We start from the raw sequence: 22,054 nt of genomic DNA on the forward strand, positions 1-22,054 counted from the left end.
ACGACCATGACCGCGAAAAATTCTGATGGATCCCGAGTGGCTGGTGTTTAGATAATATAAATTTTCTGTTGCTCAAAGCCGGTCATATTACAAAAGTCTCGGGCCAAATCTTCAGCTTCATTTGTCTTTCTTTTCATTTTTTTCATTGTCAACATCAGCTAGTATTTTCCGTTTATCCTACAGCCAACTTTCCCTTGTATATACACGACTACGAGAAGAATATTCCCCCCCCTTTTTTTTGGATTGGAAATGCTGCACACCGACCCAACTGCGTCTCCTGGGACGCATGCTCCACCACTGCCCGGGATCCGCATCATGCGTCGGGAGACGCCGGTTCTCAATGACGCAAGCAGTGAGGCATCCTCGATGACAAATGACTCGCAAACAGCACACGACTCTTCTACTGCGAGTAGCATAGTTGGAGGAAACGGATCGACTGCTTCTACACCATCAGGGTCTGGGAGCACGACTACTACAAGCGCTAGTAGACTTGCCACGACGCTAGAAGAGCGTGCTGCCGCGTACGAAGAGGCTCGAAAACGCATTTTCAAGGACTTTGAAGAGACTGAAGATGAAAGCGATGAAGCAACAAAGCCTAAGGACGCCGAGGCTGACTTTGGAAAATTTACTGGAGGAGCAGACTCTGACTTGGTACGCAAAGCGAACGGAGACGATGAGGATGACCCCGAATTCTATCGAAGATCAATGTTTGTGCCAGTTGGACCCACAAATTATTACCAGTTCTATGACAAGAATTCTGATTACGGCGTTAATCCACAGACTGCTCCTCACCCAGGACATAACACGACAGGCGGCGGATTTCAGACGGCCTCCGCCTACGGAAGTTTATCACGAGGAGCCGACCAATCTCCTTGGACTGGACGTTACGGTTGGCCAGACTACAGTCGCGCCCACAACGAATATGGCGCGCCACCGATGCACAATCGTAGCTATCCCGGGATGGCAGTGCCATATGCCACGTATACACCGCCGCAAGCTCCTTATGGAGGTCCACCAGCGCCCGATGGCGGTTACGATTTTTCGAGGCGCAACTACTCTCATCAGCATTATGTCAAGCCAAATCCTGCAATGATACAGATGCCACAGTCACAGGCATATCAGAGGGGCATGTACTCTTCATTACCTACTTCACCGTCTATAGCAGGTGTCCCACATGTCCAATTTGCCAATACCCCCTCGAGCAACCACTATATGCAGACGATTCCCTCAGCAGTGCCAATGTCAGCGCCACTTAGTATGGGGGATACACAGATGCCGGCGCAGATGCCCATGCAAAGAGCTGGTGTGCAGTACCAGCCTCCATTGCCAAGGGTCGACTACGGAGGCCATGCACGGTATGGCGGTCTACAGCATCAGCAGGGCCGGCATGTATCCAAGCCTACGTATGCCCCACCACAACAACAACTACATCAACAACAACTACATCAACAACAACTGCATCAACAACAACTACATCAGCAGCAAATACATCAACAGCAACTACATCAACATCAGCAGCAGCTGTTGCAGCAACAAATGCATCAGCTCAACATACGATCAGAATTCACGGGGTCGCAACCACCACAAACTCAAGGCTTTTTCCCGGGAGCCAGTGGCATGTCCGAGACGGCGCCGTTGCCCGGTTCGACAAACCTATCGTTTTCAACAGGCGAGGCGCCGGCCCGGCACGATGGGAAGATGGGTGTTGGAGCACAGCAGATACCTGAAGAAGAGGCAGGGAAGGAGAAGGCGAAGACGGGCAGATGAGATGGGTCAGCCAGCGCAGGGTGACGAAGTTGGTCGGGAGCCGCGAAGGCAAAGCGAGCTAGTTTAATTTTTCAAAGCACGTGTCCACGACTCAGATCCCCAAATATGAAAGCTTATTAGTAATTTAAACGTAATCTATGCTACTAGCGCGACTGTCAAAGTCTGCCGAGACTGGGGGAGCCGCACGTGCATGTCGGACGGACGTTTCTTCACGCTGGAATCCTTCTGACGAACTCGTTCAGGATCGTCCGCAGACTGCCCGTTACTTTGAAGTTAAGACATCACGACAATCAGTGGTAAATTCAGCGCGATACATTCAACACAGCAATCAAACATGTGCGCTCTCTCTGTCGCCGCTAAGAGCCGGCGATCGCATGACTCGTCAACATCAACTGAGGACAGCACAATTGGCACCAATGCTCCATCCACCCCGTACACGCCTATAAATTATTTAGAAGACGACAAAGCTACCTTAAACCTTGAACAGGCTTCTTCAGGCGTCAGGATGGCGGTAGTTGGCAGCAACAGCGACAAAGACATCGTCAAGGATGAGCTGACGGACGACTTGATTGATGATCTGCACGATGATCGTAATAGCCCGAGACCCGCTAGAAAAAGAACCCGCACCGGCTGTTTGACTTGCAAAAGGAGGTATGACTATCTGAGTAACGTCTGAGTTTGTTATATTTATTGTCTCTGTGCTGATATCTCTCCCCTTAAAGACGAATTAAATGTGACGAAACAAAACCGAAATGCGCAAACTGTCTAAAGTCTCGGCGTGCTTGCGAAGGATACGTCCATTTGTTCGACCCAAGACCTACTGCAAACGAATTACGGCAGTTTGTTGCAAGCTCTTACGCGGGAGAGAAAATTACCGCTCAGGGAGCGGTCTACTCACAGCCTCTGCAAGCTTATCAGCGCGATATCTCACTTTTTGAATCCCCAAACGAGACGTCCGATCCTTTAGCCTGGAATAGTGCTTATCAACTAACATCACCTCCATCAGTTTCTTGTGGACAATGTAAGCGACTATCATATATATATCTTGGTGCGATTGCAAGAAATGACTGACTCCAACTGGTTTAGATATGGACCCGGCTCTGGTCCACCAGCATCCTGATCAGATGCCCACTTACCCTTATCCTCCAGTACCAATGTTCATGTCACAAGTAGCTGAGGGATTACATATATCGCTTTCCGAAGAAATCGAAACCTATCTCGCAATCGATGACGCGCCGATCCCAGGCTTCATGGTGCCCTCCCTTTTTGCTCCCCCTCCTTCGCACGCTGATTCGGATTCAGATATGCGGACTACCGCGTTTCCTTACTATCTTACACTCAGGCAGACAGTAGATCCAACGACTTCTTTGGTTGAATTTAAGCCAAGTCCAACACAGTCTCCACTGATGCACCCCGCGGCGCAAAGATTGTATAGGCACTTTGTGTACGTTGTCGCGTGTCAAATCAGTCTTTTCGAACGTAGCGTTCCCGAACCAGAGAGACTTATACTGGTAGTAGCACAATCAGCTACAAAGATAACGGAGCATGCGAATATCTGGGCGTATCATGTGCCAATGATGGCATTGAAGACTCCAGCATTGCTGCACGCGATATTGGCAGTCTCGGCCCTACACATTGCAGGTCTTTCAACTGTATCAGTCGAATCTGCCGCTGCACACCAGCATTCCTCACTATTACACTATCATCTTGGTATTCGGCGTCTGGCGAAATCCTTGATAGACCGCAAAGACGCGAGAAATGTTGATACAGTGCCGTCGCTTGCGAATGGCGATCTTGGAATTTTCGCCGCAAGTCTGGCTCTAGGATACTACGAGATTACAACGGGTGAACATGATAAATGGGCGCGACATTTATTGGGCGCGAGTAATATGATTCGTAGGTTTGATATACCAGCGATTATTGCAGACTTATCAATCTCAACCGCTGAGCTTGATGCGGCGGATATTGCTGGCTCAGCAGCGCAATATGGAAGCAGCCCTCCGGAGGAGCACGCTGCAGAAAATATGGCGCGGGCCCGAAGGAATGCATTGAGACAACGCAAGGCTGATGCAATGCTCTTCCTTGATCTTCTCTATTTTTATCTGCGAATGCAGATCATGCAAGCGATTTCGCTCGACAGTATGCCGTATATTGGACCTGAATTCTGGGACAATATCCCTTCGCGAACGACCACTGATACAATTCGAATCTACGACGACTGTTTTAAGGTGGCGGTCAGACTATTGTGCTTTATCGTGCGTGAAAGTGCTCGCAAATGCGGCCGCGCCGAGCCGGGATTTGACAAGGAAGCTGCACAACGTGAATGGGATACTCTTGATGCGGCATATCTAAAATGTGAAGAGGAATTTTTGCAGACTAGACACCCTGCGAATGGTGTCCCCCTTGAAGATGTAGGCGCATCGCTATTTGGACCGCCGCTATGGTACGTCGAAATTCAAGATGGTGTGCTGCGCATGTATTTGGCTATGTGGAGACTGTTTCTGATACGCAACAATCCGGCATGGACTCGGCGCCCAGCAATCAAAGCGGCAATGCAAAATGTGAGAGAGACCACTGCACAGGGTATGCTATCGACTATGGTGATTTGCCGTATAGTTGCCGGTATTGTGCTTTCAGGCAGGCTACCGCGGGTGTCGTCGCAGCCAGAAGGACAACAGCAGTCACAGCAAAACTGCGCAGCAGGAGAAAGGCCTCAGGAGAAGAGCCGTTCCTTGAGATATGTCATTCGTAAGACTTCGCTATCGTTAACAACTACTCCTGAGGTGTCGTATCTTGAAGGCAAAGTTGGGCGTAGTTCTACGTCAGCGGCGGCATGGGTGTGTATGGCCGTGCCGATATTGTACGCTGGAGCACAGATAACTGATGAAAGACAGCGGAACTGGCTTCGTAATGTATTGGAGGAGACGTACTTTGCTACAGGCTGGAAAACATCGATGATTATTCGAGATGGATTGGATCTATCGTGGCATGTTGGAGCAATGACTCGAGATCTCGAATGAGTAAAAGCAATGGAGTGAGAATATAAACTATTGAGGAAATCATAGAAGGACAAAAATGTTTTGTGATATCGGATTAGTGGTGTCTTGTGAATTATTTTGTTCAGTTGTATGTTTTACTTCAGGAGTTTCGGACAGGTGTTTCAATCTGATATCATAGCTAAACAACACGAAAGAACCGCTTCTATAGATTCACCATATTCTATCAAAGCAATAATTATATAGTGAGTAATAGGCTAATATCACATGAATTGAGCAGATCTGAAGATCCTCATAGATCTACTTACGGAAGCGTGCACTAGCCTGAAGTGCTCAAGAAGGGCTAGGGTCAAGGATTATACATTCGATGACCACATATTGTACATTGTTCACATCAGTTTGCTTCAGCGGCCGAGATCTGGCAACTTGCTCTCATTTTTGCACTTTTCTTATTGTTAATAGCTAATTCTCGAATTTATACACTTTCAACAGATATCAGCCACGCTATATCAGCCAATATAGCACAGGTCGATGCCCGCAGACGATGACGACCCCTTGGCTATATGGCCGCACACCTCGTCCGCAGATTCAACAAATACGCAGCTAAAGCGCCGTCATACAGAGCAAGATCCGATTCTCTTTGTTCGTGCGTCATATGACTATTCATCGGATGAGCCGAATTCCCTCTCGTTCAAAGCAGGAGAATACATCACTGTCTGTCTCCAACTTGATACTGGTTGGTGGGACGGCCAGATCGGCGACGGAAGCGAGCGACGAGGATGGTTTCCAAGTAATTTTACTGTTCCTGTGTCTGCTGATGAGGTGCCAGAAGGAACAGTGGCAATGTGTAAGTTTGTCGAAGATGAATTTGAAGTTACGAGCGAGGAAGACGGCGTTCTGGTCTACGACGATGACGATAGTGATAGCGATTCGGCGACCGCCATGCCAGCTATTAGCGACACGCCGACTCCAACACGACAAGAAGCATTCACATTTTCAAACGCAAGAAAGGGTTCCAGTGATTCATACTGGTTACCAAGAGTATGCTTACGCGATTGATTTATTTATTTAATCTGGCGTCGCGATCGTACTAACATGCCAATTCTCCAGCGCTCTCCATCTAATGTCAATTTCACTACTTCGATACAAGATAATGCAGAACCAGTGCAAGTCATCACATGGGAAGATCTCCATTTAAAAGCGATATCCAGCATCGATCACTTGATTGCAGCTATTCATGGCGAAGAAAGACAGCTATATAGTGCATGTGTCAATGAAATTATTGATGCATTAGGTGCTGTGATGAATGGCGCGTCATTTCCTGGATTTTGTGTAGATCCCAATGATCCTATCTTTGGCGCTGTCTTCAAGCAAATCATGGACCTCCTGGGCAAGCTCGTAGTTGCTGTCGAGCGGACAACAAAATCACCCAATTCTACTCCTGCAGATTTACCACGTATGTCACAGTGTGGTCAAGACCTGATAGCAGATGATGCTGTATGCGAAACGGACTGCAAAAATATCCTTGCCGCTCTTTCGGAGTTTGTAGCTTTAGCTCGCCAGGCGCAATCCACACCTGTACAGAAACTACAACCTACGTTTATCGATACTCCGGTTTCAGGAGGTAATTGGAGTGGCAATGGAATTTTTGCTAGTCCGACTCTATTGATGAACAGTGACCACGATAGTAACAGAAAATTTACCGATGGAGAAGGGCCGTCTTCGCGAAATCCTAGTGTTTCGTCCTCACAGTTTGATCATTTTTGGATAACTATGCGAAGCCGACAAAATTCTGCGGCATCCGGTACTGCGGCCACAACAGTTCTTGATGAATCTTTGTTAGATCTTTCTGAATCGCAACATGCAACGATCGTGAATGTTCTTCGTGATCTGTTAAGATTTCTTGAACAACAGCCTTACTCTGCGTCTTCAGATGAAGAACTAGTGATTGAAAAAGCAATCAAGGCAACTGAACTAGTGAGGACGTATATAACGTTACTAGAAACAGTTGATTTGACGCCTCTTTTAAAACCCTTGTCGCCAACAGTAGATGACTTCAAGTCATCGAAGCAGAGCGTATATGATGCTGTTGCTGGACTTCTTCTTGCTATTCAGAGTTTGACGTCAAAGAATGAACCTCTGGCTGAGTTAAATACCAGACTAGAGAAAGCGGCTGCAATGGTGCGAGAACTAGATCGTGCAGTACAAAGCATCACATTCCCACTTCAGTTTCTCGTTGAAGAGAAAGCTATGCGAGAGCATAAGAATTCTGCAAAAGCCGAAAGTCTGGATGAGCTATGTGAATTGCCAGGGACTTTTGATAGCTCTCGACATGTTGATGGAAATAGCCGTCGAAACTCCTTTTTGGATATTTTGATTGACGAGGATGGTGGTTCGCGCCCGCCTGATGGCAGTAGCAGTTATCCTGATTTTCCGGCAACAAAGAGCGAAATAAAGTTGAAGCAGTTCTTTGGAAATGAAGGTTTACCGAAAGCGTATGCTTTTACTCCCTCTGCTCCTGAGCGCAGAAGAGAAGACACGCCGTGGTACTTGAAAAATGATCATGAGGATGAGCTTGTATACGATTCTCGCGGCGCTTTGAAAGGCGGAACAGTGGCAGCATTACTCGAGCGACTTACGCGTCATGATTTCTTAGATACGTCATTCAACACGACGTTCTTGCTCACGTATCGCAGCTTCACCAACTCTCGAACTCTTTTTGACATGCTGGTCCAGAGGTTCACAATTCAGCCACCGGAAGGATTTACACAAGATCAGCTTGATGAATGGGTGGAGCGTAAGCAAAAACCAATTAGGTTACGAGTTTTCAACATTCTGAAAATCTGGGTTGAGCAATATTGGATTGATGACGACAGCGAGACTGCAGAGGCTGAGATGTCAAAGGATGTTCTGGTATCAATAGAAGCATTCTCAAAATTACTCAGTCAACAGCAATTTCCGGGATCAACTGCTCTTGCGAAAGCTGTTAGACAGCGACAAAATGGAAGTGATATTTTGGGACAAAGACGGCAGACACAAATCAACGTTAATCTGAGCGCGGCTCCGGCGTCTATACTTCCAAAGCGAGGATCCAGGAATGCCAAGATTTCTCATTTTCATGCTCTTGAGATTGCACGACAGCTCACTTTGATCGAGTTTGAACTGTTTAGTCGAATAAAGCCATCAGAATGTCTCGCTCGAACGAGGAATAGGCGTGCTGGAGGTGCAGGCGGCAATGGCAACGGAAATGCGAATGGCGAGGAGAATATTGCGGCTTTAATTCATTACTCGAACCAACTCACGAATTACACCGCAGATTTGATTTTGTCGTATGCGGATGTGAAGAAGAGAGCTAATGTGATTAAGCATTTAATAAATGTTGCGGATGTGAGTAGGATTTTTACTTATAATTACTTGAATGAGAGTAAATATACTAACGCTACAACTAGCAATGCCGGCAGCTGCATAACTTCTCGTCAATGACTGCAATTATCTCAAGTTTATACTCTGCCACAATTCATCGATTGATAAAGACTTGGGATCTGCTTCCTCAAAAGTATCATGTGATGCTGGATAATTTGCATCATCTGATTGATTCTAGTCGCAATTTTGGCGAATATAGGGCGATGCTCCATTTGATCAATCCGCCTTGTGTGCCGTTCTTTGGAGTATACCTTACAGATCTGACATTTATCGAAGATGGTAATACAAATAATCTAGTAGCGAAAGAAGGCGAGTACTCTTCGAACCGTAATCCTTCTATAGACAGCAAGATTGAATCTGGAGCATCGACTCCTGGAATCGAAACCGTGCGTCCGGAAATGATTAACTTTTCGAAACGCACGCGTGCGGCGGAAGTCATTAGAGAGATTCAGCAATATCAGTCTGTGCCGTATGCATTGAGACCAGTTAAAGAGCTACAGGATTTATTGCAAGAAGGAATGAGTACGTCGCAGAATCTTGAAACACTTTATGATATGTCTCTTGAGTACGAGCCTAGAGAGCGCGGAGATGACGATAAACTAGCCCGACTGCTACAAGAGAGTGGGTTTTTGTGAGATGTAGAATAGTGAATCGTGGATAATGGAGAGGGGATAAGGCGTTTTTATCATCAATTTCGGTTGTCTCATTATGGTTGGCTTTGATGGTTGCAAAGTCATAAAAATTTTTAATACAATTTGTAAATATATCATATAATACAAAAAGGTACTGTGCCCTTTACTAAATATTCTGTCTAATAGCTCAAGCAGCCGGAGCAGGGCCCTCGATTAAGATCTTGACGCCCTGTCCCTTGATGACAAGCTTGAAGGCCTCCTCAGCATCTTCAAACTTGACACGATGAGTGATGAGCTTCTTGACATCAACCTTTCCGCTGGCAACGAGAGCAACAGCAAGCTGGTAATCTCCCGGGCCGTATCTAAACGAGCCATGAGCGGTGATCTCCTTGACAGTAAACTCTGTGATGGGGAAATTGATCTCTGGAGCACCCATACCGGCCTGGACGTAGTGCCCACCTTGCTTGAGAACATGGATTGCGGTGTTGACAGAAGGGGCGGCTCCGGACGCGTCGATAGCGAAATCGGGCTGCTTGCCTCCGAGTAGGCTGATGATTTTGGCAGCTGACTCGGCGGGAGAATCTCCCTTCTGCGGGATGAAGGAGTGTGTGGCAGCGAGGTCAAGCGCGAGGTCGAGACGAGACTGCACAAGGTCGACAGCGACGACTGTGGTTGCACCAAAGGCCTTTGCGACGGCGCAGCAGAGGAGACCGACGGGGCCGGCACCAAAGATGATTGCCGTCGAGCCAACCTGGACATCGGCGAGCTTTGTCACGTGTACTGCTACGGAGAGAGGCTCGACGAGAGCACCCTCCTCGAGCGAGACGTTGTCGGGGAGCTTGACGCAGAAATCCTCGGGGAGGACGTAGTAGCGGCAGAGGGTACCATCATAGGGAGGAGTAGCGGCAAATTTCATGTCCGCGCAGAGGTTGTAGAAGCCGGACTTGCAGTGGTCGCAAAGACGGCACGGAACACCAGGCTCAAGAGCGACACGGTCACCAATCTGCAGTGACGAGACCTTGTCGCCAACTTCGACGACGACACCTGCCGACTCGTGACCGAGAACCATGGGGGCCTTGACGATGAAGCTGCCAATGGCACCGTGGGTGTAGTAGTGGACATCTGAACCGCAGATACCGGTCTGCTTGATCTCAATGCGAACGTCGTGGGGGGAATTCAGTTTGGGGACTGGCCGGTCCTCGAACGAGACGTCGAGGACTTTTTGCATAACAAATGATGGATTCTGTCTTCTGTCAGCAGTCAATACTCGGGATCAACCGGAAAAGAGGAATACATACAGCCATGGCTTATGTGTGTGGATGAGTTTGTGTGGAGAGGAAACACTATGACCGCCGCAGAGCTCTTTCTTTTATATAGACGTCGGGCAGCCTGTTTAGGCTAATTTTACCGATCGAGCACTTATGAGCAGCCCCAGACTTGTTTGAGAGCCCAGACTATTTTGAGACGTAAATTTGAATTAGATTCGAGTAGAATTTTTGCGAATATTTAAAATCAAACGACGCCGATACTTACTGCCGCGATTGCTGCCTGATGCTACAATTGGCAGTATGCGCTCCCAAATTAGCCGGGGCAGCCCCAGAATAAGCTACCCGCAAACTCTCTTCCTCATCGCTTTCTCTTTATTGCCATTTAGTGCTCATCGGACCATACCATCGTATTCAGCGCTCATTGCACCTAGCCTCGTCGCCTCTTCGTTCATTGCAGTTCACTACATCCCGAGTGGATTGGGTATTTGAGAATGTCCATGCGACGTGGCGTGGGCCTGGCTGCCTTTGACAACCGCCAACGAGCAGCTCAGCATTATTCTGACCTCGGCACCTCAATTCTATCTACCCACATTTCTGAGCTCTCTGAACAGCTACGCACGTTTCAGGCAGCTCTCACAAAGTTCGCTGAATCTCACTCTAATGAGATCCGATCTGATCCTGTTTTCCGCTCGGAATTTGTCAAAATGTGTGCTGCCATCGGTGTCGATCCTCTTGCTTCTTCGGCAGCTAACAAGAAGAGCGGATCATTTTGGGCTGAGTTACTGGGTAACGACGTGAACGATTTCTTTTTTGAACTTGCGGTGCGGATTATAGAGCTCTGTCGGCGCACAAGAGATGAGAATGGTGGCCTTATGCTCGTAGACGATGTGCGTGCCTACATCAACAGTCTGTCGCCCAATAGACCACCCGTGTCCCACGAAGACATCGTGAGAGCTGTCAACTCTCTAGCTCCGTTAGGCCACGGTTTTGAGATTGTCAAATTGGCTTCTAAAGAATTCATCCGCAGTGTGCCGCAAGAAATGAGCAAAGACCAAGCCGTTGCAATCGAGGCCACCCAGGCAATGGGATATATCTCGATTCCTATTCTGCGCGATAATCTTGGCTGGGAGACAGCGCGTTCCATCACTGTTCTGGATGATTTAGTGGCCGCTGGTCTGGTTTGGGTTGATGATCAGGCTAAGCCGAAGGAGTACTGGACCCCTTCGTGGATCAAGCAAGTCTAGAACTGCATTTATTAAGGAGTTTGGAGTTTTTGTGATCCAGATATAATGAATCTTGGAATGAATTGAATGATTGCAATTAGCTAAATAGATGTGTAGTTAACTATAAGTAAAATAGAAATTTATCTTGTTATCAACGTCAGGTTCGTTAGCTCGGGTCTATGCGTTTAATGACGTAAGCAGATAGTCCGCGAATTATATATTTTCCGATTGCAGGGTCAGTAGTCTCTTCTTCATTTTTCGATTCGCGAAGAATATAAGACTTTTGACACTCCACCACACCTCAAGTGATCTCAGAAATGTCTATTCCCACTACCAAGCTCGGATCTAAGGGTCCTGATGTGGCCGCTCTCGGCTATGGTGCCATGGTGAGCACTGATAAACTGATAAGATACCCTGTGGACTATCACTGACAGTTAGTTTGCCAGGGCATTTCTGCTTTTTACGAACCCAAGCTTGACGATGAGGCAGCCTTCAAGATCTTTGATAAGATGGTCGAGTTGGGAATCACTTTTCTTGACACTGCTCGTATTTATAACGACAATGAGCTTGTGATTGGCCGCTGGTTCAAAGCCCGCCCCGGTGTCCGTGAGAAGATCTTCTTGTGCTCTAAGTTTGGCATTAAAGTAGACGGAAGCGGATACGATGGTTCTCCTGAATATATCAAACAGAGCTTGAATGAGTCCTTAGAGAGACTGGGAGTTGATTCTATCGACTTGTATTACCAGCACCGGATGGACCCAAAGACCCCGGTCGAGACAGTGGTGAAAACCTTGAAGGGTTTCGTTGAGGAGGGCAAGATCAAGTACATTGGCTTGTCTGAGTGCTCTGCTGCAACTCTCCGTCGTGCCAACAAGATCCACCAAATCACCGCCGTCCAGATCGAGTACTCTCCTTTTGCAGTTGAAGCCGAAACGAATGGTCTTATCGAGGCGTGCAAAGAGCTCAGTGTCGGTGTTGTTGCATACTCCCCACTTGCGCGCGGGCTGTTGACTGGCCAGCTTACTTCTCTTGACTCTCTCGACAAGAACGATTGGCGTCTCAACAATCCCCGTTTCCAGCCTGACACTTTTCCTGCTAATCTTAAGCTCGTCAACGCGTTCACCGCTATCGCCGAGAAGAAGGGCGCAACTCCTGGTCAAGTCTGTCTAGCCTGGATCATATCGCAGGGATACGTTCCCATCCCGGGAACCACGAAACTCACCAGATTGGCTGAAAATGCCGCAAGCACAAAGGTCGTTTTGTCTGAGGAGGAATTAAAGTCTATTCGCGAGTTTGTCGACGCGGCAGCGGTTGCCGGTAGTCGCTATCCCACTGACACCGATCTCTACGCCGACACCCCTGAGCTGTAGTTGAAGCACTACCTGTCTTCAGCTTGAAGAACTAATATTTTCTCTAAAAAGTAACCAGAATCTTTCATATATTAACTGTAAAAATAAAATATAAAACTTAAACTACACAGTAGCCAAAACCTCATCCGTCTTAGAATTTGCCAGATGTGCCAATCGTATACGTACAGCATTTCCATGTGCATCAAGTCCCTCAACATCTGCTAATTTAACGACTGCGGGACCAATGATCTCAAGACCCTTGGGAGTTAGCTCCTGACTGGTGAGATGCTTCATGAACGATCCTGTGTTAACGCCAGAGTAGACAGTAGCGTAGCCATAAGTTGGAAGAGTGTGATTAGTACCCTATAGAAATGCGTCAACAGAAATTTCAAGGATAAATTGATAGACGTAGACTTACAGAGGAATAGTCACCACAGGATTCAGGACTCCAGGCACCGACGAAAACAGACCCGGCATGCTGGACAAGATCTACATACTTGGCAGCATCTTCCAGCTGAAGAATCAAATGCTCAGGTGCATACTTATTACTCAAAGCAATCGCATCCTCAGCAGTCTTGACTCTGAATGTACGCGAGTGCTCAATGGCACCACGAACGATGTCAACTCTAGGCAAACGCATAGCTTGATCATGAAGTTCATCTTCAATTTTCTGAAGCTCATCATCATTCAGATCAATAGTAATCAGAATAACCTGCGAATCGACACCGTGCTCGGCCTGCGAAAGCAAATCCGAGGCAACGAAAGCCGGGTTGGCGTACTTGTCAGCTACAACGAGAACCTCCGAAGGTCCAGCAGGCATATCGATCGATACTAAGGCGGATGTATCGTTCTGAACCAACATCTTGGCAGCAGTCACAAACTGGTTACCAGGACCAAGGATCTTATTCACCTTTGGTACACTTTCAGTTCCATAAGCCATAGCAGCAACAGCTTGTGCACCACCAGCAAGTAGAATCATGCTGGCGCCAACTTTGTGAGCAACATAGACTACCTCAGGAGTCAAAGTACCGTCAGCTCTAGGAGGTGATGCGAGAATAATATTCTTGCATCCAGCAACTTGTGCAGGGACTCCCAACATCAATGCGGTCGATGGAAGAATAGCCGTACCACCAGGAATATACAGACCGACAGTCTCAATGGGTCTCGCAAAGCGACTGCAAACTACGCCTGGCTGCGTCTCGACAACAAGAGGCTCTTTCTCAAGCTGACCAGCATGGAATTTACGGACATTCTCGATAGACATATCAAGAGCAGCCTTGGTCTTCTCGTCAACTTGCATCAGCTCAGCGGGGAATGGAGCTTTAATGACTGGGGACTTGAGGGTCGCCTTTTCATATTTGGCAGTAAACTCAAGTAAAGCAGTATCACCTCTTAAACGGACGGCATCAACTATAGGAGTAACCAGATTCAATATGTTGGCATTCTTCTGGGCGGGACGACGCAAAAGATCGTCGAGATCTTGGGACGATACATCAGAAACTGTGTATCGAGTAAGTCCAATGCGACCATTCTCCCCAGTCTTTGGCTTAGGATCCGCTTTAGACTCGACTTTCTTTTCTTCAGGCTTTGCTCCATCAGAAGAAGATCCAAGCCACTTAGCTTTGGCATCACCTTTCCGCCTTGTAATCTTCTTGCTCTTTGAATCTAGTTGTTTCTCAATATCAGCCCAAGAAACTCCGTTTTGAACAGCCTTGGTCAATGCAAAATACAAAAGATCTGCAAACTCCCATGCAATTTCGCTTTTGCTGCTCGCAGTAGTGAGTTCCTCCGCCTCTTCCATGATTTTAGCACGCAAAAGTTTTTCATCTGTGAAAAGTCGCTTAGTGTAAGAGCCTTCAGGGGCAGACTCTTTGCGACTCAACAGAGTCTTCTCGAGAGCGGATACTCCAGAATCCTCACCAAAACATGAAGCAGTCTCTTTGTGGCAGAATCCAGCACCAGATTGTGCCACCGTAAACTTAAGACAGTCACCGTCACAGTCAACCGACACTTTCAGTAATTTTTGTACGGCACCGGATGTCGCTCCCTTGAACCATAATCCTCTCTTTCGAGACTGATATACGCCAGAGGTAGTTGCGATCGCGTTGGCAATCGACTCAGCAGAGGAGTAGACGAGACCGAGAGCAGTGCCATGAACGTCAACAACTAGGGTCGAAAACAATCCATCAGAGCGATCGGATACAAGCTTACTTGATATAACTTGTGCGACAGATAGCTTGCCGTCGGCAGTCTCGAGCTCGGTACTGAGCGATTCGGCGGGTACAATGACGATAGCGGCAGCTGGAAGGGCGGCGACGAGTTCAAGTTTAGGTGCAGAGAGAGTGACCAGAAGAGATTGCTTCTCGGTCAGATTCGCCGAGGCAGCAGCGCCCTCATCAACAGAGACACCTCTAACCGATGAGAGAGTACCAGATGACAGCGATGAAACAATGATACGCGAGCCAGGAACACCAGCGGCAATCAAGGCATCTTCAGCAGATGTCACGACAGCCTCAATACCTGCGTCAAGTAAGTTAATTGTCTCATCGACAGTAACAGACTTTGATATTCTAGCATAGAAGTCAACGAGTCCAAAGTTTGCGGAGACAAAAGCCTTTACATCTGCAACATCTTCCGAAGAAGCGACATTCACTAAAGCAGCACCGAGAACAGACAAAGGCGAGTCTAAAAGCGACCGCAGTGTCACTGGAGTATACTCAGGGATAATGCTCATGACAGCTTCTCTTCAAGGTCTTGGGCAATCAAGTGATTTACTCCAGAATATATGCTCCAAATTTTTGAGTAATCTTTGAGTTTCCAGTCAATTTACAGGATGAGCAAGACAAAAAAAATAAAAATTAAAGTTTACCGCAAGAGTTTATCTGTCACGTGATCGTAAACTAGATCAAAGATTGGCAATTTGCATTCAGCTTTTTAGATAAATAGTCGCTTTAATCGTATAACTGTCAGACAACCTGTGGAGTTACTGACCACGATTCTTCGTCATATTAGAAATCGTTGAAATCAGCAAACCTTGAAGCAATAGCGAAATTCACCGTAATGGATTGTATAGCTGGTTATCAATCGTAATTGGAAAATCTTCGAATTTTCTATAAAAAATCCTCCGCCCATATAGTTCACACTGTAGGCACGGCTCGCTGATGTTGTCCGATGTCTGCAAATGTGTCATCTATACAGGTAGATGTAACAGCTTCCGCCCATTCCTGCTGTTGAACTCCATCAATAAGCCTCTGCACCTTTGTATCGTCATCTTCGGTCTCTTGCTCATCATCCAGATACCCAATTGCGAATACACGCCTGTCACTTATCAAAACCTTTGGTCTTAGAATCATTTTAGTGTCTTCATCTAACATTGCGTCCTTATCGATACTGTCTATACGACGCAGATCGGAGCGAATCCACGATACTTCTGCTACATTGCTGAATGTTTTCCCGGTTAATTTCGGAACCGCTATCGCAACCGGCGCAAGCCAGTCAGCGTTCCATATACGTATACTGCAGTCATTCTCCACTCCAACATCAGCCAGATTATAATTCTCATACGACTCGTCATCTTTTGCATTAGCGGTCGCGCAAGTAATAAGCAACAAATTCTGTTTATCGGGGTGCCACTCAGCACTTTTGACTTTCCGTACGTGAACCAAAATCGCGACAGGCGCTAAGGTTCTTAAAGACCAGATCCATAATGTAGTAGGAATTAAGTCATATTTAGTGACGAGTAGAGATCCATCTTTATTGAACGCCATGATACTGAAACCTGTTTTTGGTGGTACGTCTGTTTGAGACGATTTTACCTTTGGTGGATTGACTGGATATTGCAGAACTCGTTGATCTGCAGGGAACATGTCAGTAGCTTGAATCAAAAACCAAAATGATTGTAAACACTTACATTTAGCATGTCCTTCTTTACTGCTTATAGGCTGTTCAACAAAAACCACTTTCTCCTTGGTATGAATAGTAGCTTGGTGTTTTAAGATAACCGTCTAGATCATGCATCTTAGTTCACTCCTTCTCTTAAGGAATATCACAAATTACTGACCGGCGTGAATGTCCAAGTATTTAAACATCGAATTAATCCGTCATAAGAAGCCACCGCCAGCAGGTTACCGGCTGGGGACCACCCAATACTGTTAACACCCAAGCCAATGTCCGTCATTATGAAAACACGATATAACGCTCCAAGAGGTGTATATATTCCAACCTGGTAATTCGTGTTGGTATCATAGACTGCGATCCAGCGCCCATCGGGGGACCACTTAAAGCCCTTGGCATGATAAAAATCAGTCAAAGTAACAGATGACAGCGTTTGAAGGTTTGAAAGAAGACCACCGTAAACGGTAAGCACGTCATCTGTAACTGGATGTGACAGAACTGTAAGGTGTCGAGTTCCAGGCTGAAAAGAGTATCCGTGACTATCAGTATATTTTGGATGGTACAACTGCACGCATTGGTGAGTCTTCAGTGACCATAGTGCTACTGCGACGCCAAAATCTGAAAATATCATTATTTCATCCGGTGACCGACCCCAGCAAACATTTTTTATCGAAACATTATCTCCCCAATCTAGTTGTCGAATTGTAACGACGGATTTCAGATCTTCAATCTCGTTTGTAACGACGCGGTCCAAAATTCCATCAATATCCCACACACAAACTTGACCAGTATCATCAGCTGCAAAAATACGATGTATATAATCATCAAGTTGAGACTCAGACTCTGTATTGTTGTCTGGTAGCCCTGCAGCTGCTGGCCGATACCACTTGAGAAATCGCGGCGTGAAACCCACTGGCATTAATAGCAGTCGCTTCAACGCAAGTGAAGGAATACTTCGAATAGCCAGTTTGTATTGGAAATTGACTGGCATACTATCCTTGTCATTGACAGAATTATTTAGTCGTGATAGAGAGGCTGGCGGGTGAGGTACTGTGTTGGCCACTAGTGAGACTGTCGCGATGTATGATCCAGAGTAAGACACTGCTGGCCTAAGTTGTCGACCTTGCTCCCTTCCATGAGATATGAACTCTGAGAATTCCATTTTGCTGAAAAAATTTTAGAAAAAATAAGGTAATATAAGATATCTAAACCTGCCTCCTCTGCTTGTCGCGTGCTGTCGTCTGACAAAACGAAAATGTTTTGTTTACATTTACTAGTCACGTGATGAGATGAGGTTCGCGATTTTCTTCCCAGCCAGCTACCTAATATAATCAGCATACCACAAATTCGGTCGTTTGAGTCATCTCTAGAAATTGAAATACCTTTAGATTAAATCTTAATTCTGAACATTAGGGGGACAAGAGTATAAACGAATAATTATTTTATATTTGCTGTCGTATTTCATTGAAGACACACTGCAGATTTTTGCTATTTCAGTCCACAGCTTTGACCAACGAATTTTCACCATCAGCATTTTTCCAAGTCGTAATTTAAAAACACCAATACCGAATCTAAAAACAAAAAAAAAAATTTTACTTCATATCCATCAAAATATACAATTTAACCAAGTTTAGACTTTTCCCGTCTCAACGCAAACTCGGCATAGCAGAGCTAATGTTGGCGTTTGCTCACGTTCTCTAGAGTGTTGCTGGATTCACGCTTCTTGCCGTTGGTAGCATCGTCTTCGTCGATGTTGCCGCCATCGCTGGATGCATTCGGATGGGCGAGTTTGTATTCGCGTCTCTCCTGGACACCCTTCGCAAGTGCGGCCAACACAGATTCCGTAGACTCCCAAGAAATACAAGCGTCAGTAATACTCTGTCCATAAGTGAACTCCTCGCCACGCATCTTCTTCTCACTATCCTGTTTGCCTTCGGTGATGAAGGACTCAATCATAACACCCATTATTCCGGTCTGCCCCTTGGCCAGCTGGGAGCAAATCGAATCAACAACCTTTGGTTGGTTTCTGAAATCTTTATTGGAGTTTCCATGCGAGCAGTCAACCATGATTCTAGTCAAATGCTTCTTCATCTCCTGAATTTTTGCTTCGCCTTCTAGGTCGTCCTTGCCGAGCCTTCTTAGCTTCTCTTCGAGCTTATCAACAATAAATTCGGCTTTCAATAGCTTATTCTTCGCGGCACGAACACTCTTTGAGTCGAAATTAGTACCACCCTTGCCTCCTCGAAGAATAAGGAAAGTGTCTGTATTTCCCTCAGAGCCGACGACGGCAACAACACCTGGCTTGGTGACCGACAAGAAATGATGAGGACAAGATGAAGCACGGATGGCATCGACAGCAACATCGACAGTACCGTCAGTTCCGTTCTTAAAACCTACAGGAAAAGAGAGACCTGAAGCTAGCTCTCGATGAAGCTGAGACTCAGTAGTGCGCGCGCCAATGGCGCCGACAGAGACAAGGTCAGCAAGAAACTGGGGGGAGATGGTGTCAAGCATTTCGCCAGCAATAGGAAGCTTTTCGGTAAGTTTCAGGAACAGATTTCGCGAAATCTTTAGACCTTTGTTGATATCAAAAGTTCCATTAATATCTGGATCGTTAATCAACCCCTTCCAGCCTACAGTTGTACGAGGCTTCTCGAGGTATGCGCGCATAACGACTTGCAAGTCATTCTTGTACTTCTCTGCAAGAGGCTTCAGTCTGTCTGCGTAGTCAAGAGCAGCAACCGGGTCATGAATTGAGCAAGGTCCAATGATAACCAGAAGACGATCGTCTTCGCCGTTGATGATTTTTACGGCCTCGTTACGTCCCTGGATCACGGTCTGCTTTGAAATCTTTGTCTGTTGAATTTCGTGCTGAAGCAGATCTGGAGGGGTAATGGGGTCGTAGCCGCGGACTAAAACGGTACGTAAATATTCTGAAAATTAGATTAAATGAAATAGGCGCATACTTCTCCAGTCCTCGGAACGCTCTTTATCGCCGAGATGTGGATTTGAAATGAACATCTAATACAAAACAGGTCAACGGCAAGTTCGACAGTATTTCATTAACAGGATTAATGTACCGGCATAGTCAGGTTAAAATATTACTAAAAATATAGATTCCAGACGGTCAAAGCAAGAAAATCTGTTCGTACCGTGGAGAAAATAGTATTATGCGGAAGTAGGCAAGTTGTGGACGTCGACGGGAGGAAAACCAAAAATTTCCTCGAGGAAGAGTCACGCGAAGGCTGCGCCGCGCACGTGTCAAATCATTATTTAGCCAAGCTCTCGTTTAATGCGATTCTCATTACTAACTGGCCGGAAAGGATTAACGCAATATAAATTGCATACATATCTCGATTTAAGGAATTGAAAAAAAAAAGCCATGATACCGGAGATTGCTGATTTTATATGTGTATAGTCCTATTTGTAGCAAGAATTGCTGAAAGTCAAACGATTGAACTGATTATGACCTCAGTAACACCGCACCATACTACGTTCTCAATTGCTTGCAAACTTGATCACTATCATTAATCTGGAATTGATGTAAACAAGACTAAAAAACGAGTAACACCAGATTATTTGTACGCAAATCTCCTCTCCTTATCCCGTAATATACTACTTTGAATAGCTCAATTTACAACAACGTCCGGCATTTACCTATTGTCTCCATATTTTTCGCCTCAATCATTCCACTGTAGTTTGCATTGACCTTTTTTGGTTTCATACGCTTCAACGGTTCGCGTCCAATACCAGGGGAACGCATCTGGTGCAGTGACACTGTGGTATCGGTACTAATTGAACAGAACTCTTGCTCGCTCCCACTTTGGGCAACGTCGATAGACGCAAGGCCAATGATTGATGCAGATTGACGATATGATTTGACTCCGTCTGCTGTCCGGTCTATCACCGTATCATCAGGGTCTTCCAATATTGTGAAGAGTGCGCGTCGCCTGCGAGCACTTGCGATTGCCTCTGGGGGAATCATAGTTGCGTCTTCACGGCGTTCAAGCTGAGTAAAGTACTTTTCTTTGCACTTGCTTGTATCATAATTGAATGTACTGTTGGTTACATCCCAGATGTTGATCGTCTGATCCACGCATCCGGATATCAGCTCGTTTGGATTTGTAGCCGACCACTCGAGTGCTTGAATGATATCCGAATGCCCGGATAGCTCAGCAAAAGGTTGCGAGGAGCGAATATCCCATACGCGGATCTTACTATCTTCATGAGCTGATGCTACCCAATTTGAATTATACGGCGACCATTTCACTACTATGGACTCTGAGTGATTTGCAACTTTAGGTCGAAGCAGGCCTCGAGTACGTGTTCGAACGTCAAGAAGAGATATCCCAAACGCACCACTAAGCGATAGTATACCGTCTCTGAATGGCGATGCATGGAGACCGTTGATCGTAGCGACACGCTGTGTCAGTATGGGCCGATCATTTCGAGCAAGATCCCAGATGTGAATAGTGTCACCAGAGAGAGAGATCATTGATGCATCGGGAACGCAAGTCCAGACAGGGCTTGTGAACTCAACGTGAGAAATGCGAGATCCTGGGCCAAGAGATGTCTTTTTTGACTGCTGGAACTATAAAATAATCAGACTTATTCACAAAAATAAACAGAGCTATACAGATGTATACGTACCGCATGGTTATATCGCTTGATAATGCGAGCAGGATTTGGATTGTCGGAGTCTGGAAGTGAAACTAGATGCACAAATCCGTTGCGATGTCCGCTGGCTATTACGGTGCTAGAGGTAAATTTACCGAGTGGGGCCCATGCAAGGCTATAGATGTGCGGGAGAGATACTGTTTGCCGATGCTACAAAGAATTATTAGCTAGCTATTCATTTGCGACAGAAATTGTGAAAAGACTTACATAGAGTTGTGATTGTCCTCTGGAAGTGCCTTTCTCATATACGTATAGATTCTTTTCTCGTCCACCACTTCCTATCGCCACAAATGGAAGAGCAGGGTGACTAGCAACTGAAGTGAGGTGCTGTGAAGAATCAGGAACTTTCAACTGGACTGTGGTTAACTGCGGCTTGAGATTCTCCAGTGATGGTGGCTTGACGAGCTCTCGAATCCATGCTTCATCTCTCTTGTTCAGTTTGGCGTATTTCTTGATTGGCGATGATAATGGGCTGATATCTTCACGTCCACGGCGAAAAGCGTTACGACGATCAAGATCTGGAACATCCTTGAAGCGGCTGATATCATCTGCTAGCGGCGCGACTGCGACGGGAGACATTGCTGCAATGGTATGACGAATGATGTATTGGACAGGCAGCGGTGCGGCGAGAGAGGGACGGACTGGAGAAGAAGCACAAAAGGCAAATCAGGGCAGATATACAGGGATAATCCATGGCCAGCGCCGCTTGATCTCCAGATCCGTGCGCTGGGTTCATGAGCGACTCATTGCCTGAAGCTGTCCATTGAGCCAGCAATCTTGGGAATCTCTTCATGCGGCTCTGGCGGTTCGGGTAGCGTGGCTGGG

General features: G+C 46.4%; 10 protein-coding genes across 10 annotated transcripts; 5 read left to right on the forward strand and 5 right to left on the reverse strand.

Moving 5' to 3' along the window:
• Positions 1 to 249: 249 nt before the first annotated feature.
• Positions 250 to 1,767, forward strand: V2V93DRAFT_356141 (uncharacterized protein; the record flags this gene model as incomplete). Its single annotated transcript, XM_066908001.1, has 1 exon — positions 250 to 1,767. One exon carries the CDS (start codon positions 250 to 252, stop codon positions 1,765 to 1,767), a length of 1,518 nt encoding a protein of 505 aa, XP_066768451.1.
• Positions 1,768 to 2,427: 660 nt separating this feature from the next.
• On the forward strand, positions 2,428 to 5,008 carry V2V93DRAFT_362284 (fungal-specific transcription factor domain-containing protein). Its single transcript, XM_066908308.1, has one exon. It carries the CDS (start codon positions 2,856 to 2,858, stop codon positions 4,785 to 4,787), a length of 1,932 nt encoding a protein of 643 aa, XP_066768452.1. The 5' UTR covers positions 2,428 to 2,855; the 3' UTR covers positions 4,788 to 5,008.
• A 152-nt stretch (positions 5,009 to 5,160) lies between these two features.
• Positions 5,161 to 8,980, forward strand: V2V93DRAFT_383497 (ras guanine nucleotide exchange factor domain-containing protein). The gene is made up of 3 exons (XM_066912199.1): positions 5,161 to 5,804; positions 5,874 to 8,150; positions 8,213 to 8,980. Exons 1-3 carry the CDS (start codon positions 5,295 to 5,297, stop codon positions 8,819 to 8,821), a joined length of 3,396 nt encoding a protein of 1,131 aa, XP_066768453.1. The 5' UTR covers positions 5,161 to 5,294; the 3' UTR covers positions 8,822 to 8,980.
• V2V93DRAFT_362287 (chaperonin 10-like protein) lies at positions 8,887 to 10,142 on the reverse strand. Its single transcript, XM_066908309.1, has 2 exons — positions 10,117 to 10,142; positions 8,887 to 10,061 (listed from the first exon to the last, which is right to left on the reverse strand). Exons 1-2 carry the CDS (start codon positions 10,120 to 10,122, stop codon positions 9,006 to 9,008), a joined length of 1,062 nt encoding a protein of 353 aa, XP_066768454.1. The 5' UTR covers positions 10,123 to 10,142; the 3' UTR covers positions 8,887 to 9,005.
• A 168-nt stretch (positions 10,143 to 10,310) lies between these two features.
• On the forward strand, positions 10,311 to 11,464 carry V2V93DRAFT_362288 (EAP30/Vps36 family-domain-containing protein). The gene has a single exon (XM_066908310.1). It carries the CDS (start codon positions 10,578 to 10,580, stop codon positions 11,328 to 11,330), a length of 753 nt encoding a protein of 250 aa, XP_066768455.1. The 5' UTR covers positions 10,311 to 10,577; the 3' UTR covers positions 11,331 to 11,464.
• Positions 11,465 to 11,505: 41 nt separating this feature from the next.
• On the forward strand, positions 11,506 to 12,781 carry V2V93DRAFT_362289 (NADP-dependent oxidoreductase domain-containing protein). The gene is made up of 2 exons (XM_066908311.1): positions 11,506 to 11,694; positions 11,755 to 12,781. The coding sequence occupies exons 1-2, from the start codon at positions 11,627 to 11,629 to the stop codon at positions 12,677 to 12,679; spliced, it is 993 nt and encodes a 330-aa protein (XP_066768456.1). The 5' UTR covers positions 11,506 to 11,626; the 3' UTR covers positions 12,680 to 12,781.
• Positions 12,731 to 15,476, reverse strand: V2V93DRAFT_362291 (histidinol dehydrogenase-domain-containing protein). Its single transcript, XM_066908312.1, has 2 exons — positions 13,077 to 15,476; positions 12,731 to 13,021 (listed from the first exon to the last, which is right to left on the reverse strand). Exons 1-2 carry the CDS (start codon positions 15,390 to 15,392, stop codon positions 12,782 to 12,784), a joined length of 2,556 nt encoding a protein of 851 aa, XP_066768457.1. The 5' UTR covers positions 15,393 to 15,476; the 3' UTR covers positions 12,731 to 12,781.
• Positions 15,477 to 17,952, reverse strand: V2V93DRAFT_362293 (uncharacterized protein). The gene is made up of 4 exons (XM_066908313.1): positions 17,935 to 17,952; positions 16,719 to 17,874; positions 16,569 to 16,662; positions 15,477 to 16,511 (listed from the first exon to the last, which is right to left on the reverse strand). The coding sequence occupies exons 2-4, from the start codon at positions 17,712 to 17,714 to the stop codon at positions 15,796 to 15,798; spliced, it is 1,806 nt and encodes a 601-aa protein (XP_066768458.1). The 5' UTR covers positions 17,715 to 17,874; positions 17,935 to 17,952; the 3' UTR covers positions 15,477 to 15,795.
• A 271-nt stretch (positions 17,953 to 18,223) lies between these two features.
• Positions 18,224 to 19,573, reverse strand: V2V93DRAFT_319287 (uncharacterized protein; the record flags this gene model as incomplete). Its single annotated transcript, XM_066907269.1, has 2 exons — positions 18,224 to 19,464; positions 19,519 to 19,573. The coding sequence occupies 2 exons, from the start codon at positions 19,571 to 19,573 to the stop codon at positions 18,224 to 18,226; spliced, it is 1,296 nt and encodes a 431-aa protein (XP_066768459.1).
• Positions 19,574 to 19,912: 339 nt separating this feature from the next.
• On the reverse strand, positions 19,913 to 22,003 carry V2V93DRAFT_8554 (WD40-repeat-containing domain protein). The gene is made up of 3 exons (XM_066912812.1): positions 21,437 to 22,003; positions 21,203 to 21,379; positions 19,913 to 21,137 (listed from the first exon to the last, which is right to left on the reverse strand). Exons 1-3 carry the CDS (start codon positions 21,806 to 21,808, stop codon positions 20,187 to 20,189), a joined length of 1,500 nt encoding a protein of 499 aa, XP_066768460.1. The 5' UTR covers positions 21,809 to 22,003; the 3' UTR covers positions 19,913 to 20,186.
• Positions 22,004 to 22,054: the final 51 nt, after the last annotated feature.

The sequence above is a fragment of the Kockiozyma suomiensis genome (genome assembly GCF_038497685.1).
Source record: "Kockiozyma suomiensis strain NRRL Y-17356 unplaced genomic scaffold V2V93scaffold_1, whole genome shotgun sequence".
In the NCBI taxonomy this organism is placed as follows: domain Eukaryota; kingdom Fungi; phylum Ascomycota; class Lipomycetes; order Lipomycetales; family Lipomycetaceae; genus Kockiozyma; species Kockiozyma suomiensis.

Coding starts and splice junctions, on each gene's coding strand:
- V2V93DRAFT_362284 (XM_066908308.1), top strand. CDS start 2,856: ATGGACCCGGCTCTGGTCCACCAGCATCCTGATCAGATGCCCACTTAC.
- V2V93DRAFT_383497 (XM_066912199.1), top strand. CDS start 5,295: ATGCCCGCAGACGATGACGACCCCTTGGCTATATGGCCGCACACCTCG. Junction 5,805..5,873: donor ATTCATACTGGTTACCAAGA/GTATGCTTACGC, acceptor CCAATTCTCCAG/CGCTCTCCATCTAATGTCAA. Junction 8,151..8,212: donor ATTTAATAAATGTTGCGGAT/GTGAGTAGGATT, acceptor CGCTACAACTAG/CAATGCCGGCAGCTGCATAA.
- V2V93DRAFT_362288 (XM_066908310.1), top strand. CDS start 10,578: ATGTCCATGCGACGTGGCGTGGGCCTGGCTGCCTTTGACAACCGCCAA.
- V2V93DRAFT_362289 (XM_066908311.1), top strand. CDS start 11,627: ATGTCTATTCCCACTACCAAGCTCGGATCTAAGGGTCCTGATGTGGCC. Junction 11,695..11,754: donor GCTCTCGGCTATGGTGCCAT/GGTGAGCACTGA, acceptor GTTAGTTTGCCA/GGGCATTTCTGCTTTTTACG.
- V2V93DRAFT_362291 (XM_066908312.1), bottom strand. CDS start 15,392: ATGAGCATTATCCCTGAGTATACTCCAGTGACACTGCGGTCGCTTTTA. Junction 13,022..13,076: donor CCTGTGGTGACTATTCCTCT/GTAAGTCTACGT, acceptor GCATTTCTATAG/GGTACTAATCACACTCTTCC.
- V2V93DRAFT_362293 (XM_066908313.1), bottom strand. CDS start 17,714: ATGGAATTCTCAGAGTTCATATCTCATGGAAGGGAGCAAGGTCGACAA. Junction 16,663..16,718: donor ATACTTGGACATTCACGCCG/GTCAGTAATTTG, acceptor TGCATGATCTAG/ACGGTTATCTTAAAACACCA. Junction 16,512..16,568: donor TAAAGAAGGACATGCTAAAT/GTAAGTGTTTAC, acceptor TGTTCCCTGCAG/ATCAACGAGTTCTGCAATAT.
- V2V93DRAFT_8554 (XM_066912812.1), bottom strand. CDS start 21,808: ATGTCTCCCGTCGCAGTCGCGCCGCTAGCAGATGATATCAGCCGCTTC. Junction 21,380..21,436: donor GAGGACAATCACAACTCTAT/GTAAGTCTTTTC, acceptor AATTCTTTGTAG/CATCGGCAAACAGTATCTCT. Junction 21,138..21,202: donor TCAAGCGATATAACCATGCG/GTACGTATACAT, acceptor TTATAGTTCCAG/CAGTCAAAAAAGACATCTCT.